This window comes from Tachypleus tridentatus, chromosome 13 (genome assembly GCF_004210375.1).
Source record: "Tachypleus tridentatus isolate NWPU-2018 chromosome 13, ASM421037v1, whole genome shotgun sequence".
Taxonomy (NCBI): Eukaryota; Metazoa; Arthropoda; class Merostomata; order Xiphosura; family Limulidae; genus Tachypleus; species Tachypleus tridentatus.
The window spans coordinates 69,972,961-69,993,159 of NC_134837.1; the positions used below are offsets into that span (position 1 = coordinate 69,972,961).

Below are 20,199 nucleotides of genomic sequence, written 5' to 3' on the forward strand. Positions count from 1 at the left end.
TTTTGTTAAGATTCTGTACAATTTTTTTTGAAGAGCATCAACGATTGGTTCTAGTAACTTGAGAGTAGAACTATATAAGAAATCACAATAAGAAAGATCTCTGTTAAAAGTGTCTGGTAATGCATTTAATATATTACTTTTTAAATGAAAATTTGTTAGATGTAAATAACCTAAACGTTTGAATTTGCTGGCTTCAAAGGATGCAATGTGTCCCATTTTATTACTGATATTCATTTCAAGTTTCTCAATGATGTTTAGCTACATTAGGATTTTATGTGACCTGTATGTAGAAATATTTCTTCTTTCATTGCTTTTCTTTGAGGACATCTTAAAATGGTTTTATACAATATTTTAATCTATTTTCTTAGATTTTGAAACAGTATCCACTTCCTTTTCAGGTCCTCTTCACACTTCTCCATATTCTGATTCTTCACAAACGTCACAGAATCAGCTGCCACTGTCCATGGATCCTTTGCTTAGTAAGTTTTATCAGTTCTCATAGCAATGTTTGACACTGTGTACATTGTAATTAATTGGGTTAGGTATCAGGATCTCAGAAATACAGAAATAACAGATTTTATGTTTCAGAGGAGGAAGATTGTAGATATAAAAGATGTTTTTCTTCTGGGTATGGGAGTCGTTAACATGGATATGATAGGTTACAGAATGTGAGAGCTCTTGATGTAGTACGTATTAGGTTTCTTGGTGTGAGGATTGCTGATAGCAGATGTTAGATTTCTGGGTTTGAGAGTTGTCAACAGCAAATATTAAGTTTGTATGGTTGTGGGTTTGAGGGTTCTTCATGTAGCAAGTATTAGGTTTCTGGGTTTTAGGGTTCTTGTAGCAAGTATTAGGCTTCTGGGTGTGAGGATTGCTGATAGCAGATGTTAGGTTTCTGGATTTGAGGGTTGCTGACAGCAGATGTTAGATATCTGGGTTTGAGGGTTGAAGATGCTATTTTTTATATGCATAGCCACGTTGTGTATAAGTACATAATATTTGCTTACACTTAAAACTAAATCTCTTGAAAGAGTTACAATACTACATTTAGATTAAATATGTAAATTAAAATTCTGTAATATGTATTTGAACTAGATGTTACAAGTAGTGTTATTGTTTTTATTTAACTTACAGTGATGAATGTGGGATCACAAAAGAGACACCTTGGAGATAACTTTAGTGAACATGTCCGAATGAGATCCAGTTGTTTTGTGACCACAGTTGATAGTCGTTTCCTAATAGCTTGTGGGTTCTGGGATAACAGTTTTAGGGTCTTTTCAACAGAAACAGGTAGGTTCTAACCTGTAGTATAACAGTTATTGAATTCAAGAAGAAATGCTGACCGTAAATAGTTTTTGAAAATTTTTTCATAAGATTGGTTTTTCAATAAACAAGTTCAGACATATTTCTCATTTGGATGAACAGAAATAATGTTAAAACAGAATATAGGATGCTTCCAGTTGTGACAATATCTGTTTTTTGACATTTCCTTTCATCTGTGATATTTATATCCTTTAACATTTCCTTTTGTCTGTGGTATCTTTATCATTTAATATTTCCTTTCATCCATGATATCTGTATCATTTAACATACTTTCTTCTGTAATATCAGTATAATTTAACATTTTGTCTTGTTTGTGATATCTACGTTGTTTAACATCTTTCATCTGTGATATCTATGTTGTTTAACATTTCCTTTTCCCTATGGCATCTGTATCAATTAACATTTCCTTTTGCCTGTAGTATCTGTATCAATTAACATTTCCTTTCGTCTGTGATATTTATATCATTTAACATTTTCTTTTGTCTGTAATATAACTGTTTAAGTTGTAACCCAAAACAAAAACAACATCTAAGTAAATATGAAGACAGTGAAGACCTTTTCTGTACAAACCCAACGGGTACTTACATGGAGAGTTTGTGGTAAAGAAGAGCAAATACCAGATATTGTGTACAGTTATGTGGAATAATCTGTATATACAGTAGATTCTGGTTAACTGGGCCTCAGGTTAATCAGGGCAGCCATTTATTGGGACAAATTTTGAAAAACAGAAAAACCAATTAAGAGTGTAACCTAAATATGCTTCACTTATTTGGACACAAAGCCATTTAATTGGGCCAGTATAATGGCACTCTGTACTGTAAAGTGACTTGTGGGTCATTACCAAGCCATCATTGACTGACTCATTGGTGTGTTCATCACTACCACCACCATATTTTGCTTCTAGTCTGGCAGTGGTTGCTGAATGGATCAGTTGTGATCATTTATGTAGCACATAATCCTTTCTGTGACATTTGTGTAAAATTTCAGACCCCTACAAAGATCCCATGGAAAAATTTGATGCTTGCTGAGAAAATTGTTATTCTGGACTAAATTAAAGGACAACCATCTAACACAAGTCAATGCCAGCTGGCTGAGATAATTGGAGTGCCGAAATCTACAATAGCACGGATAGTACAGCAGCAAGATAAACTGTGAAATGAATGGATCTTACACAAAGAAGTAGAAAAGGAAATTATTAAAAACAAAAGTGAGAAGCCCAGGATCCAGATCTTGAGGAGGTTCTCAGTCAGTGGTTCTCTGTTGTAACTGGACGAGGTGTGCATGTATATGGTTCTCTGTCATAACTGGATGAGGTGTGCATGTCAGTGGTTCTCTGTCATAACTGGACGAGATGTGCATGTCAGTGGTTCTCTGTCATAACTGGACGAGATGTGCATGTCAGTGGTTCTCTGTCATAACTGGACGAGATGTGCATGTCAGTGGTTCTCTACTGTAACCAGACGAGGTGTGCATGTCAGTGGTTCTCTGTTGTAACTTGAATAGGTGTGCATGTCAGTGGTTCTCTGTTGTAACTTGAATAGGTGTGCATGTCAGTGGTTCTCTACTGTAACTGGACGAGGTGTGCATCTCAGTGGTCCAATGCTAAAGAGTAAGTCAAAGGAGTTTGCTAGAAAGCTGGGTGACAACAATTTCAAAGCAACAGATGGTTGGTTGTCTCAATGGAAATCTAAGTTTGGCATTAAATTCAAGAAAGTACACAGAACAAAGGAGAGTGCCTTTGCTGTAAGTGGTGAACAGTAAAAGTCAATAAAACTGCCCAATAGTCACAATAGTGAAAATAAGCCATTTTAAAAGTGCAACATGTCAAAACTATGAAGAGTTTCTGTGTATCAAGAACAGCCTGCAGTGTTACAATGAGAATGAAGATTGTGAAGATGCAATTGTTGATCGGAAGACCAGGAAAGTGATGAGGATGTCACACCTGAGTTTGAACGAGTGACTCACTCACCAAGAAGCCAAGAAATTTGTTGATGGATTACAATGCTATTTTATGCAAGACGACGATGAAGACAGTCCAATATCTGCAGTAGATACCTGCACTGATTTTGTTCAGATGTAGTCAGTTAAAAGAGTGCATTAGGATACACTCAATAAATTTCTCTAATGTCAATAAACATTAAGATCTACAGTAATGCAAACACATGTGCATGCAGAAATTAAATTTGTTTTTAAGATAAATATTTGCACCATTTGTTTCAGACATTATATAGTAAGCACAAATTTTATTCAGTACAGTATTATGTTTTTGTAACTGAATAAATGAAGGACAAACTCTCTTTTGTCTTATGTACTATACATATATGTACCTTATACATCTTTTATGTGTAGCTTCATATAATTTGGGCAACCACTTAATTGGGCCAAAGCATTCTAGTCCCAGTGCATCCTAGCTAACCAGAATCCACTGTATGCATTTTAGATGCTATAGGGGGCTATAGAAATATGGTACAATGGAGAAATCTATTTTTAATTTTTTTACATAAACATTACGTTGCACTTCAACTTGTCTGATTTCATCTAACATCAACAGTTCTCATACATATCTCTAGAATGTTACCTTTTTTGACACACCTGATATTTTGTCTACAACAGGCTTGTATACTTTACTCAATTTTCTAGAAAATACACATATTGCATTTGTAATTATAGTCATCATTCATTTTCTAATACCTATATTCAGTTGAAATAAGGAAAATTAATATTAGTAAGACAAGACTACATAATCTTTAAAATTTTGTTTTTGTGTATAACCTAGTACATCTTTGTGCCAATAAATATGCCTTAATAACTTTAAAAAGGATAATTGTATGCTCACTTTTTGCTATATGTGGCTTAAGTGGTATGTTTTTCTTTCACAGCTAAAATAATCCAGATCATCTATGGTCACTTTGGAGTTGTTACATGTTTGGCTCGGTCTGAGTGCAACATCACATCAGATTGTTATGTTGCATCAGGCTCTGAAGACTGCACTGTTCTCTTGTGGCACTGGAATGCTCGGACACAGAGCATTGCTAGTGATAATATAAACCCAGGTGTGGTGTTACAGTGTTCTGCAAGTATTACTTCTTTACACTTGCCGGAAAGAATAGGAACTTGATAGTATAAATGTGAAACTATGACTATATCAGAAGTATAAATGTGAAACTAGGACTATATCAGAAGTGTAAATGTGAAACTAGGACTATATCAGAAGTGTAAATGTGAAACTAGGACTAATCAGAAGTGTAAATGTGAAACTAAGACTATGTCAGAAGTATAAATGTGAAACTAGGACTATATCAGAAATATAAATGTGAAACTAGGACTATATCAGAAGTATAAATCTGAAACTAGAATTTTCTCAGAATTTTAAATGTGAAACTAGAATTATATCAGAAGTATAAATGTGTGTGACACCATTGCTTAATAAGTCTTAAGATTATAAAATTAAAGATTTGTAGTACTGTGGTTTCCATTAGCTATTTTGTATTTTAAGTAAGAAGTGGGCATCAACTTAATTGTAGTTGACTACCTTGTTAATCTTTTATTGTAAGGTTTCTACGCTTTTTTCTCTTGTAAATGTTACGTTTATTAGAAGGATCCACTAAAAGTGATTTATTTTGATGTTGTTATTGCTGCTGCCACATGGTATTGATAGCTTTTTTGTAGGGTTGAATGGAAGATTATTAAAAATACAAGCATAACTACTTCTTGTTAAAACAGATAAGAACACAATTTAAAAATTGTCAGTATTACAAAATCATGTTTATTATTAATTTGTATTTCATGTTATAGTTTTAACATATACTGATTTTCTGCAGTATATACCATATATCTCATGGTGGTTTTTATCATCCTTAGCTTTTGTAATGGTTATATATGCTTTTTGTATTTTCTATTGTATTAATGGTCATTTCTTAATATTCTAGGGGTTCCAACTCCACGTGGTACTTTGACTGGCCATGAAAGTCCAGTTACCAGTATAATGGTATCAGCAGAGCTTGGACTTGTGGTCAGCAGCTCAAAAGGTGAGTTACTAATATAATGGTATCATTAGAGTATGTGTTTGCAGTCAAGTACCAGCAGAGAGTCACTAAAACTTGTTGACCCATAGTATCTTTCCAAGGTGTGTATCCACTCACCTTGAAAGGAGTATATTCATTACCTTGGAAGAAGTGAATCCAATAACCTTGCAAAGAAAGTATCCACTAATCTTCCAGGAAGTGCATTCACTAACCTTGCAAAGAAAGTATCCACTAATCTTCCAGGAAGTGCATTCACTAACCTTCCAAAAAGTGTGTCCTCTAATCTTTCAAGGAGTGTATTTACTAATCTTCAGGAAAAATGTGTCCACTAACCTACCAAGAAGTGCATCCACTATTATAATGTGTATTAAAAATTAATTCTCTTCCTTTTTGTGTATTTATTACTTTTTTCTGACCATTTTTTGTTTATGTTCAGAACAGGAAGCTGTGGTAAGTTGAGTGATTAAAGCTGTGTTTTACTTTACATATTTCATAATGTCTTGATGGCTATTTAAGACATATTAAGCCTTTCAACACAAAAATACTGAATCAATGAGGTTACTGCTTCAGTATTAGTTTCATTGTTACACAGTTTAACACTGACTTCTAATTTAAGGTGGTCCAGTTCTTCTTCATACCACTAGTGGTGATCTTCTGAGGTCCCTGGATGCACCAGATCACTTCCGATCTCCAGAACTTTGTGCTCTTTCTCGAGAAGGTTTGATCGTTGTTTGTTTTGACCATGGTAACATGTGCTGTTTCACAATCAATGGGAAACGACTTCGTTTCGAGTCCCACAATGATACTGTCCAGGTTGGTAACACATAATCTAAAAAAGTAATAGTTTACTTTTACCAAATTAGACAAGTACTTATAGAAGATTTACTAATATAAGGGTATACATATTTTACGTTTTTTGGATGTTTTAAAATGTTAAAGTATTCTTTAAAACTGGGTTTTGTACATCAAGGCTTGTTTAATGTACATTGTGTGAGAATGACTCATAATTACCAAAGACTGCTGAGAAGCCATGTATACACCATTTATAGTGTTTGGTCTTTCATCACTTGTCAAGTAAAATCTTCAGAAACTTTGTATGATAGGAGAAATTCTCCCCAAACTAGTTATGTCATTTCTAACAACAAGATATTTATGGGACACGTAGCTGTAATCTACTCCTGGCTGGTTACATGCTTTAATCTCATACTCTTCTATTATTAGATAGTGTTTCTCACAATAAAGAATATTCTATTTTATTGAAAGTGACTCAATTTCATGTTTTCATAGAATAATAAACCTTTTTTTTTATCTTTATAATGTTGTATATAGCTTGAGAAACTGGAAGAACAGTTTTTACAATTAAAGTTTTAGGCCACTAATGATACAGTTGAGTGAGTGTATTGTAATATCAGGTATACAGTAGATAGTTAAAGTGGCTTTACAAGTTTAAACTTTAGCCAGTTAATATAAGTATAATCAGATCATATGAATGTATTGTAACATCAGGTATACAGTAGATAGTTAAACTGGCTTAACAAGTTTAAACTTTAGCCAGTTAATATACGTATAGTCAGGTCATATGAATGTATTGTAACATCAGGTATACAGTGGATAGTTAAACTGGCTTAACAACTTTAAACTTTAGCCAGTTAATATAAGTAGGTCATATGAATGTATTGTAACATCAAGTATACAGTAGATAGTTAAACTGGCTTAGCAAGTTTAAACTTTAGCCAGTTAATGTAAGTATAGTCAGATTGTATAGTGCAATAAAAACATTTTAATGTAATTTAATTAACTTTGATATATATGTCAAATCTGTGAAACAAAGAATGTTCTAGTTTCAATAGGAATGATTAGATACTTTACTGGCAAGTTATTAGACTTTTAATACAAAACTTGTAAAGCTTTCAAAATAACAGTATGGATGAACTTGGTAAACATTGTGCATAATGATGGAAAATGTGCAGTTTAGTAATAGATTTGGTAGTTTTGGTTGAGTTTTTAATCCTGGTACTGAGACTTGGTTTAATAAAGATGGTATAAGGTTTTTTCATTTGGTAATAGTTTTAGAACTTTTGAAATCCTGTTAAAGAAACTTCTCACTTGTATAAGTTGTTCAGATGAAAGTAGTACAAATAAGTAATAGATGTTTAATGTCCTGGAATTGTTACGTGGAGATGAGTGAAACTGTTTGTTTGTTTTTTTCCCAGTGGAAATATTGTCCTATAAACTGTTACTAAATGAGAATCACATCAGGTTTGCCTGTTATTTTGAACAGGTACAATAAGATTTAATCTTCCGTGTTATTTGTTAATGTAAGTAAGCCTTGATATCAGGTCAATATACATGTTATACTTTCAGTGTCTGATCTTAAGTCGGGATGGAGAGTACACCATCACTGGAGGGGACAAAGGGATAGTTGAAGTGTGGAGGACTTTCAATTTAACTCTTCTGTATGCTTTCCCAGCCTGTGATAGTGGAGTCCGTTCTCTAGCCGTTACTCATGACCAAAAGTAAGATGTTACATGACAATAGAACTGTATACAATGGATAACTTGTTTCAAAAGCTTTGAACACTACTGGTGTTGTTAATGCTGTAACTGTTTACTAAACACAACCAGTGTGCAGAATGCTAAATCTCTGGTTTTTCACCCCTAGCTTTCCTTCACATGTCTTTTATAACATTCATATTCCTGCATAGTAACATGAAGAATGTATAATATTTTATTTTTAACAGATAGTAATTTAGTATAACTTTCAGTGATGAGCTATGAAAAAGTTTGCTCTGTAGGAATATAGTTGTGAACATTTATATTGGATTATCTTAAATTTTCAGAATAAACATGATTTTCAGGTATATTTGGATGGAATACATCATATCAAAAATGGAATCTCAATAAAACTACTGTCATCTATTTCATTTATCATATTTTCTTCTCTGTTATGACAGATTCCTGTTAGCTGGTCTTGCCAACGGTTCTATCACAGTTTTCTACATTGACTTCAACAGATGGCACCATGAATTCCAACAGCGATATTAAAATAACGGGTATTGACGTTACCTCTGGGATGTTATGTCATTGTTGGGGTGCAGAGGACTTAGTGAAAGATGTTTTACAGCACTTGTGTGGTGTGGTGCACAGTCAACCTTTGAAACTGCTGCTTTATAAACATTCAGAGAAAGAAGCAAGTCTTTTTTAATGCACTTAGATAGCTGTAATATTTCAATTCATCAACTCCTTATAGTTTGTTCTTCTGTTTCAGCAGGAAGGTTAGATTAACCTTTCTTAAACTCATTATAATGGATTACTTTTATTCTGCTATATGTACACATCTGAGTGCGGTTACATCAAAGCAATAGTCATTGTGTTAAATGATAAGCAAGATTAGACCTGTGATAAAATAAAGATAATTTTTCAATTACATGTCAATAGGAAGAAACTTTTGTGAAAGAACATAAAATAGATATTTCATAGAAGTAAAATTAGAGCAGAAATCATCCCAATTTTCTTTTCTTTTGGTCAACTCACCATTTGTAAATGAGTTCATCTTATGTATAACACTTGTTTCTAAAATTACATTATCTATGCAGATGTGAAAAGGACAAAAAAATCGACCATCCATTACATTGTTCTTGTAGAAGATGGCGACTTTTAGAAATGTAACAGTTCTCTTTAAATCAGTTCTAACTTACCCTAAAGATCCTAGATGTTTTTAAGTAATTCATATGTATGTTGTTTGTTGTCCCTTCTGAGAAACTAGTTACTTCTGAGAGAAAACCTATTTATTAGAGTTTCACAGCTAGCTGATCTTCATTATTCCTTTTTCTCAACAACTTGCTAAATTGAGGAAATTTTTCACTGTAGGATAATTTTGTTTGTTTCTTGAGTTAGTTATATTTGTGATAAATTACCAAAAAATATACAAAAACTTGATATTTCTAATACTAATTAACAAAATGCGTGATTAATTTAAGTTTTGCTATATTCTGTTAGTTTAAAAAGCCTGATAACAGCTGGTCTTGGACTTTCTTTACAAACTTAACTGTCTCTCCTGTTCAGTTTTTATCAGGTTTTGTCCTGTGTTTAGAAGGAACCAAGATGTTTGTGTGACATCATACCAAGCAAGGTTTCCTTAAATCTTTTATAATTCCTAATGCTGCTTTTTAAGCAATTTTTGAGGGGTTTCTCACTTTCATGTTGTGTATGTTTAAAAAAGCAAACAGTCCTCTGTAAATTCAGTCATGTCCTGTAAAGTTAAGCATACTCTGTAAAGCCATGAGTGTTTTGTAAGGCCAGTAATATATTGTAAGCCATATAAAGCAGTATTCTTCACTGAGAAGTAGGTGCATCATTTTTGGAACTGAGGGATGTGTTTCTGTACAGCTAAGGCAGTATACCAACATCCAAGAAGCTGCTAAGCCAACAGAACAATCAGTAGTTCTAGATAGTATAAAACCTCTCCTTTTTGTTGAGCTCCTCTACAGGAGCAGAAATACTCTTAAGGTTAGACAGTAGCTTTCTGATATTGTAGTTATTGTCAAAGACCACTTTTATTCCTGTCTAAAACAGTGGGTTTTACTCATTCTATGCTGTAGTAATGCTACGAGACAAAATGATAAATGGTAAGTTTTGTTAAAGACATTGTTGTCTCATATAGGCTGAAGGATGGTTGTGGCTACTGTAAACATTGTATTACTGATTTTTGTAGATCAGGAAAATAAAGGGAAAAACTGTAAAAAAAAAAAAAGATACTTTATATTGTTGAATTATTAAAGTTACATTTCATTAAACATCTGTATCTGAGAGGAAAACTTCAGAAGGAAAATGTGGGTTCGAACTGAATATGTTTCAACAAGCTGTACACTTACACAATGATTACAACTGAACCAAAGAATTACTTCTTTGTGTGTGACCCTCAGTTTAATACAAACAGACTTAGAGGGGTCTACATGTAATCTTAACTGTTGTCTTAGTTATATGATCATATCTTCACTGTTGTCTCAGTTATATGATCATATCTTAGCTGTTGTCTTGGTTATATGATCCTATCTTAGCTATTGCCTTGGTTATATGATCATATCTTAGCTATTGCTTTGGTTATATGATCATATCTTAACCGTTGTCTTAGGTATATGAATGTCTTAGCTGTTTTCTTAATTTTATTATCATATGGCTCCTTTACAGTTTTTGTGTCACCATATTTTTCATTAAAATATTTGAACTCTCCCAAGTTTTTTTCTGCTAACTTTATCTTTGCTTTCAACAGTTATATGTTGTTTTTTCACTTTTAAGGTATGACCAATTTTTCTAGTTTTATTAACCTTAAATTGCTTAGTTGCACTGTTAACAAACAAGACAAATACAGGCAGCTTAAAAGATAAGGTGCCACCAGTGTGAAATCATTCTTGTGAACATTTCCTGCCAAAATCAGTAGCAGCATTAGTGAGAGATGACATAACCAAGGTCTTCTGTTTGTCTATAAATCTATTAGACTTTATATTCTTTTCAGTGTCTAGTCAAGGACTGTATGTAGAAGGTGGAGCCACTCAAGGAAAGTCTTTGAAATATTAAAAAAAAACTTAACATTATACAGTAGGTCCAAGCTAGCTTGAGTTTGGCTCTCCTCAAACATAGCTGCCTCTTAAACATTCCATAGAAATAAAGGGTAGGGTTATTTGTTTTATTTCTCTCTGGTGTATTAATATTGGGATTGTTGGCTTTTGTGTAATAAAATCTATATATATATATATAATCTACAAACACCACTCTTATAGTGGCAACTAGCAGAGTGATTGTGATATAATAAAAAAAGCTTCAATTAATATTTCTCTTTTTTTTAACAAGAGTAATTTATGTTGGGATTATGGTATCATCAAGAGGAAAAGCATTGTAATAGCAGAGATAAAAGATTCGTTTCAATTTTAAGACAGTAAGTAATTCATAATTAACAGTTAAGACGTTCATCACACTTCTATTATTTAAGGTACTATGTAGTTTCTAGTTTAAAAATTATGTTTTTAGTTTAGTGGATTGGAGTAAATAAAGATGATGAACTGTGATGTGTTGTATTTTCAAACAGGATATATTTTGGTTCTTAGTCCACATTCTCCTAAGATATCTTCAGCAACACATATTGTGCAACCTATTGTTGGAGTTAAAATTACCTTCACCACAGTTTTCAGACAGTTAATGTCCAAAACTATATTTTCTACATCCTAATCTTATAAATAAAACTAACTTCACCAAAGTGTTAAGAGATTTCATGTCCAAAGCTATAAATACTACATCCTAATCTTATAATGTAGATTAGGATGTAGAAATTATAGGTTTGGACATTAACTCTGTTAACACTTTGGTGAAGTTAATAAAACCAACTTTAATAGAAACAAATATTGTTTTCTTGATTTTAAAATTCAAATTGTATGCTATGTTGTAACCTACAGAATGCATAATGCTTTATGTGACTCATGGCATGAACACGTTTCACTGACATCACCGTGGTACAAAGTACAACATTAATCATCTCTTATATGACATTATTTTAGTGTCTATTCACTGGCTCGCAGACAGTACACTACTGTACAGTGATGCTAATGATTAAAACAGATGAATCCTTAAACAACCTCAAGCCCCTTTTTCAGGGAAATAACATTTGCCAACAACACACAAGTAAATAAAAGGTAACCAAATTGTGAGATGTATACCATAAAAAACAGCTTAGACTGAAAATAAAGGAATTACTAAAGATTTCTTACAATAATGAAATCCACACAAATATACTTGCTGGTATATTTAACGTTCTAGAAGCTAGAAAATGGTCCATGTTCTTATACTGAAGTACTCTTAATGATCCACAGTACAGTTTATTAGACTGAAGTACCATTAATGATCCACACTACAATTTATTAGACTGAATTACCATCAACAATCCACACTACAAGTTATTACACTGAACTACCATCAATGATCTACACTACAATTTATTAGAATAAAGTACCATTAATGATCCACACTACAATTTATTAGGCTTAAGTACCATCAATGATCCACAGTACAATGTATTAGACTGAAGCAGAACCATCAATGGTCCCCACTTTATTTCTAACAATTCACCTGTTCTCGATATTCAACTTTTAATTTCAAGTATTGAGATTTTATGAGACTGATAAATGTAAACGTGTCATTTCATATTCGTGTTCTCTAGTTTTTAATGAAATAACTTTCAAAGGCCTTATTCCAGCTTTCCATGGTGAGTAGCGTGTTTTCACTCTCCAAACAATCAATATGGTTTACAATATAACAAGATCTTCCCTCCATTTTTATTTTATAATAATATTCACTAGTTTCTATATCTCATGTGAAAAGCCCTTTTGGATGACAAGAACCATTTTTGATAATGAACATTTTTACATTAGTCTAAGGGAAGGTTTTCTCAATCAGCATAAAACTGGCCATCTTTTGACCAAATGCCTCCTCTGGTACTTCAGCTATGCTTTTCATAAAATTATAAATATTTGATGTGGTAATTTTCGGTTCATACTTCAGCCGATAATCAAATCTCAAAAATCGGCGATACAAGAAGCTGGTGACTTTCGTGCTCATGAAGAGAATGTGAATGTGCCTATGTGACTGACTGCACGTTAGATAGATGCGTGTATGATTAACCCTTAACATTCAGGTAAAACAAGCTGCGTATTTCTTGACATTTTAGTAAGTTACATTCAACACATATGTAAGCTAGTTAATTAATATGATATACGAGCAAACGTGACACCAAATCATAGGTAATAAATAATTTTTAATATAAGTGTTAAGTTTTAATTGTATAAGAAAATATTTAAAAACAACTTCTAATTCCACTAGGGCGAAAATTTGGATATTTAAATTTTTCAGCGTCGTGGTGCTAAATGGAATTAATGAAATACAAAAACCATTTTCTACCCCTGTGTCTGACATGCTCTAATTTACAATTTGTTAACTGATTTATTTGAGGACCATTAAAATTATAACCAATGTAAAGCTTAGATTTCAACTGGTTCATTGCCATGGTCGACATACCACGTGGACTTACAGATAATTGACAATTTGGTCTGATGTGTAAAACGTTTTCCCATGAAAAGGCACTGGGAATAATAGTTGAATTTCTAACTGGTCAAGTCAAATGATGAGAGATGCTTGAGTACTGTTCGAAATCCTGTTCAGTGATAGTGCTTTCCTCATTCTGACGACAGCAACAGTTGTAACTAAGTGTGAGGATGACGGTTCGTCTCCTAGTAGCACAACGGTACGTCTGCAGACTTATACCACTAGGAACCGGTAGCCCTTTGTGCAGCTTTGTGCTTAACAACAAAGATTCAGAATACTTGTAGCAGGCCTCAGTACAGCTGTTATTTTCGGCAACTTTCAAGTATCACCTTTCTTTACTTGTCACTTTTGATAAACTACCAAATACTCATTATTTGTTTATAATTCTTTATATCATGAATTCAAAATATAATCAGAAAAAATAAAGTGGCTGTCCCACGTTTTCGAATTAGTCCTGCATAACCCTGGACGTCTAGCGTGTCGTCACGCTTCCTGATGCTGATTGGTTTGTTTCACTGGTGTGAAAAATGAACAGTTATTGTGAACAAAAACTGATTCGATTATTATTGTTAAAGAGCTTGACGACAAGGGGGCGAGCTTTCTGCTACGTAATCAGTGATATATCACTATGGTCATCCCTGTTTCAAGAAACAATAACAATGCTTTTATATTGTTAGCTATCGAGCACAAGTTTTTGTATTGATCGCTGTCCGACAAACAATATCTTTTTATGTTATCAGTTACACAAACACAGAAAAGGAATCACAAAGTACGACATTAGAAACCCACACGATAGAAAAACCTTATCAAAAGAAAAATATTACAAGAGTGAAACATCTCCTATAAGGTAAAAACTTGAAGAATCGTAACAAAAAGTAACAGTTTTCTACGGTGACACTTTATTTCAACAACAACGACCTTATTGTAGCAACACTGTTGATATATCCGTAATTTGCAGACACAAAGGTTCCAGATTATACTTCTTCTAAACGTAGTTTGTTTTCATGTATCCATTGGTTTACACTCGGTGTGTCCACGCATTGCTAGTCATGCTATTTGGAACAGACATCCTGTAACGATAAAAAAAACAAAAAAAAAACATCGTTTTAATTAAAAATGTTTCCATAATACACGCTATTCAAGAACCAGCGATACATTACTGTCAGGGATGACATTCATCAGCACCGGAAAGTAATTGATCCCCTTGGTACTTTTTCTTTCACGTTTACATGTATACTTTCTTCTCTATCTTTAAGAACGTGTTTTTCACTCAGCTCAGTACATTTACAGCTTTTATTCTGAAATTATCCTCTGATTATTGTACTTGAAGTGTTGAGCGATAACTAAAACTTGATACTAAAAATCTTGTATTTCTTTTTACACGTCATTTGATTTGTAACTTAGTAACAAAACACTTTCTCTACATACAGTGTGACTCATCCTTGTAAGATAAGAAACAAAACACTTTCTCTACATACAGTGTGGTTGATACTTGTAACTTAGTAATAAAACTACTTTCTCTGTTATACGTATAGTGTGGTTGATTTGTATAACGTTGTAACAAAACACTTATTTTTTTCTTGCCTATACATACTGCGTGGTTGATCCTTATATCTTACTAAGAAACAACTTTATTTCTCAACTATACATTCAGTGTGGTTGATCCTTGTAACTTAGTAACAAAACACTTCCTTTCTCTGCTCTACATATAGTGTGATTGATCTTTGTAACTTAATTACAAAACACTTTCTCTACGTATTGTGTGCTTGATCCTTGTAACTTAGTAACAAAACACTTCCTTTCTCTGCTGTACATATAGTGTGGTTGATTCTTAAAACTTAGTAATAAAACACTTTTTTTCTCTGCTGTACATATAGCGTGGTGATCTTTGTAACTTAGTAACGATACACTTTTCTCGGCAATACGTATAGTATGATTCTGTTATGTAAATTAGTAAATATAATACATCCTATTCCGATAGTGTGATTGTTAGTATAATCGGTGAGATCTTCCGTTGTTTGTACATGGCTGAGTTTGTGTGAAGAAAGATATAATTGTTGTTTGTTATCCTTGATTAGTAAGCAAATGATAATCTACTGCTGAATTGTAGGTCAAGTTTAGGAATCTGTTTACTTAATACAGTTGAACGTAACCACTAAACAACAATGTCAAGTTTAGGAATCTGTTTACTTAATATAGTTGGAGGTAAGCACTAAATAGAAATGTCAAGTGTAGAAAACTGTTTAGTTACTATAGTTCAACATAACCAATAAATCCCTTAGTTTGACCGGTGTTGTATGTGGTCTGGTGCTATATCATATAAACGTCAGTTCAAAGTAAAATTACATCACCAAATAAAATTTACAATTAAATCATGATGAAATACACATGGTTGTGCCAGCCAGTCACTATGTTATAAAGCATCATTTAATAAATATCATCAAATCTAATGCTGGGTAACGCATGATAATAAAGATTCAACTGGTATAAATCTAATAACATATAATAATAAAGATACAAATGATATAAATCTAATGCTGGGTAACACATTGTAATAAAGATACAAATGATATACATCTAATGCTGGGTATTCCAGAATAATAAAGATTCAACTGATATAAATCTAATGATGAGTAACACATGATAATGTTTTGTTTTGTTTTTAATTTCGTGCAAAGCTACTCGAGGGCTGTCTGCGCTAGCTGTCCCTAATTCAGCAGTGTAAGTCAGCTAGTCATCACCACCCACCGCCAACTTTTAGGCCACTCTTTTACTAACGAGTAGTGGGATTGACCGTAACATTATAACGCCCCAACGACTGGGAGGGCGAGCATGTTTGATGCGACTGGAATTCGAACCCGCGACCCTCGGATTACGAGTCGAACGCCTTAACACGCTTGGCCATACCGGGCCTTGCATGATAATAAAGACACAACTGATATAAATCTAATGTTGGGTATTCCAGGATAATAAAGATTCAACTGATATAAATCTAATGTTTGGTAACAAAGAATAATAAAGATACAGCTGATATAAATCTAATCTTGGGTAGGCAGGATAATAAAGATTCAACTGATATAAATCTAATGTCGGGTAACACATGACAATAAAGATACAACTGATATACAGTCACGTGAAAAGTTAGGACACCCTATGAAAGCCTGTGTATTTTTGTAACATTTTTGTATATATAGGTATTTAATCTCAATTTTAACAATACTGAGAGATTATAGAAATATAACTAAACAATTCAAACTGAAGAAAAGACTTTTCAAGATCTTCTGTAAATGTAATTCTACAAAAATGCATATTCTTGGACAAAGTTAGGACACTCTACCCTCTAATATCTAGTGTTACCCCCTTTGGCTGAAATAATTGCAGTAAGGCGCTTCTTGTAGCCATCTACCAGTCTCTGACATCGGTCTGAAGAAAGCTTGCTCCACTCCTCAATGCAGAATTCTTTCAGCTGCGAAATGTTTGAAGGGTTTCTTGCATGTGCAGCCCGTTTCAAGTCACCCCACAGCATCTTAATGGGATTAAGATCTGGGCTTTGACTCGACCATTCCAGGACTCTCCATTTCTTAGTTTTCAGCCAGTCCTTGGTGGATTTACTGGTATGTTTTGGGTCATTGTCATGTTGCAGGGTCCAATTCCGTTTCAGCTTTAATTTTCTTACAGATGGACTCACATGTTCCTCAAGCACCCTCTGATACACAGTAGAAATCATGGTGGATTCTATGATTGTGAGCTGTCCAGGTCCTGCTGCAGCAAAGCAGCCCCAAACCATGACACTTCCACCTCCATGCTTCACAGTTGGTATGAGGTTTTTTTCCTGGAATTCTGTATTTGGTTTACGCCAAACATGTTCTCTGTTCTGATGTCCAAATAATTCAATTTTGGACTCATCTGTCCATAGAATATTATTACAGAAGTCCTGTACATTCTCTCTGGCAGACTACTGTCTGGCCTTGATGTTTCTCTTAGAGAGCAAAGGTTTCCTCCTTGCACACCTCCCATGCAAGTTAAACTTGTGCAGTCTCTTTCTGATTGTAGAGGCATGCACTTTCACATCAACAGTAGCCAGAGCCTGCTGTAAATGACATGTTAGGGTGTTTGGAGATCTCTTGAACCATCTTGCGGTCTGCTCTCGGGGTGAACTTGCTTGGGCGACCAGACCTGGGTATGTTGGCAGTTGTTTTGAAAGCCCTCCACTTGTTGATTATTTTCCGGACAGTGGAATGGCTGATTTCAAACGCTTTTGAGATCTTTTTAAATCCCTTACCAGACTCATAAGCTGCTGCAATTTTCTTTCTGAAGGCCTCAGACAGCTGTTTTGCTCTCACCATGGTGCTCACTCTCACTTCAACAGTCAGGAGCACACAAAACTAAATGTCTGAGGTTTAAATAGGGCAAGCTTTATTCAAAATGCTGAGTAACGATCTTCTAATCATGTGCACTTGGTGTGATACACCTGTGTGTGAGTTGAGGCATTTTAAGTGGGAATAAATGTGGGGGTGTCCTAACTTTTTGAAAATTGTTGTATTGTTAAAATTGAGATTAAATATCTGTATATCTAAAAATACACAGGCTTTCATAGGATGCCCTAACTTTTTCCCAATTAAATGCTAACAAAAGTTTGTTTTTTTTATTTTCCCTTTTCTTATTTTCATCTTTCGAAGCTCTACTCAAATAAGTGGTTGAGTCTAACAACGCAAAAATGCATATGTTTTCTTTATGTTCACTGGCCTTAAGATTTTGGCCAGCAGTGTATATATGTCTCATGTAGATGGTTTCTTTAAGTACTAATTCCAGATCAGTGTTAGCCTGACAAAGAATATTTATATGTCGAAGTTCGTTTCCTGTGGCCCGTTGGTTAAAGCACTCGATTCCTACTTCAAGGCGCGCGGGATGGAATCCTAGTCGCACTAAACATGCTCGCTTTTTTTGTCGTGAGGGAGTTATAATGTTACGGTCAATCCCCCTATTCGTTGGTAAAAGAGTAGCCCAAGCGTTGGCGGTGAGTAGTGATGACTAACTGTCTTCCCTCTAGTCTTACATTGCTAAATGAGGGACGACTAGCGACGATAACCCTCTTGTAGCTTTACGCGAAATTTAACAACAGTCGTTTCCTGTTTCTTCATTAAGTTGGCGTATAGTGTATTTTACGCCGTGGAAGACGCTTCCCTAATTTTGGAAACAATTCTAGGAAAAAAATATTTTGACTTATCAACCAACACTTTGATGTAACCTTGACTTTCTTCCAATCTACTGAGTAAATACACAGTCAAATGCATCATATTCCTAACAGTACATCGACAATATTAATTAAATTGAATGTTTTATGGTGTTGAAAATACTTGTAATTAGTAAGTAAGGAGATTACAATTTGTATAAGAGACCGTTTTGAGGCCCTAAGCTGACCTATTGTTTCAATCCATCACTTTTGTCTTGGAAGACGCATGGTGATTTTTCAAGGTAGTTTTAAAGATAAAAAGTACGTCTTACAAGGCGTGAAATACAGTAAATGAAAACCATGAGTAACTCAACGTTTATATATTTTCTTACCTGTAGATGGCGTCTGGTTTTGCCAGTATAACAGATTATACAGTATTCACACATAAATATATACAAGCCATTAACAAAGCGAAATTCGGCTGTATTTAGTTAGAAGAAATTCTGTGTTTATCATGTAGGGGTTAAAACTTATTTGAAACTAAAAGATAATTTGTGAGTTATAATAAAAAAACCATTACCTATCACCATATTGCTCTGTGCCCTGTTTTTAAACTACCACAACTGGCGAGCACCGTCCAGGTATTGAATGCACACCCACATATCAAAATTTAAACTTTAAATAACAAATGTTCTAAATCTGTACGAACAATTCTACTCAGAAATTCTTTATAATTTATTATTTTGTGATATTAATTTAGTATAACAAAGAAGAATAAAATCCAGTCTTGACTTTCATGTTTGTTTACATGTGTAACTCCAACGAGTTTCTCCAGTAGACAACCGACCTATTGATGTTTAACAATTAAATCCATACCCTGTGGTTGTATTTGTTAAGATTTTTTTCATTCCTTGACATATTGATTACATAGTAATTAGTAATATCTTGTTTTCTGCACAATTTGTTAATGTTTTCTAAAGATGTTTGGTACGGGTATTAAAACTTTAATTAAAGTTATAATACTCTCACTAGCCGTCTTGAGTTACATTTTTACTTCAAAGAAGTTTCTCGACATCACGAATTTTCATGACGGTTTACTCACAACAATCTTTTTATCTTACCCTTTTTACGATATTACAGAATTCGATCTGAACAATTACCAATGAAGACCGATTTTGAAAGTAGCTGTATATAACATGTGCATGTGATTGGACAGAGAACATAATGTACTACTTGTTTTCCATACATTTTGAACCGTCTATCCGTGAGTTCTTCTGTCTCCTGTTTTTGACAACTTCTTCTCGCGCTGAGTTTGAAAATCACACTATCGTAGACATTTCAAAATGTGATGTAACAGCATGACAGATATACCCAATCATTATTTCTTGTCGTGGTTGGTATGAGTAGATTTGTCTCTGAATGAAACACAATTAATAATATAAATAATTCAAATCGATAGATTAACTTTTCCTGTTCTAACTATGAGAGCTCCTCTATGATATGAAATTAAGTAAGGAATTTAGGTTTAGAAAGTTTGGTAACAATAAAATTTCATAGTCATTCAAATTCGCATTTATTGAATTTTGTT

General features: G+C 33.7%; 1 protein-coding gene across 2 annotated transcripts in view; it reads left to right on the forward strand.

The window, feature by feature from the left end:
• LOC143237289 (neurobeachin-like) overlaps nucleotides 1–11,436 on the forward strand; it is a 210,664-nt gene extending 199,228 nt beyond the window's left edge. Inside the window, exons 48-54 of one of the 2 annotated variants that reach the window (XR_013019973.1) lie at nucleotides 399–479; nucleotides 1,135–1,290; nucleotides 4,203–4,396; nucleotides 5,253–5,351; nucleotides 5,965–6,161; nucleotides 7,713–7,864; nucleotides 8,302–11,436. Coding sequence is in view for 1 of the 2 variants with exons in the window: in XM_076476364.1 (XP_076332479.1) it covers nucleotides 399–479; nucleotides 1,135–1,290; nucleotides 4,203–4,376; nucleotides 5,253–5,351; nucleotides 5,965–6,161; nucleotides 7,713–7,864; nucleotides 8,302–8,392 (950 nt within the window). In the remaining variant the exon portion in view is untranslated. The remainder of the gene's footprint in view (nucleotides 1–398; nucleotides 480–1,134; nucleotides 1,291–4,202; nucleotides 4,397–5,252; nucleotides 5,352–5,964; nucleotides 6,162–7,712; nucleotides 7,865–8,301) is intronic. The other variant, XM_076476364.1, reaches the window with a different exon arrangement.
• Nucleotides 11,437–20,199: the final 8,763 nt, after the last annotated feature.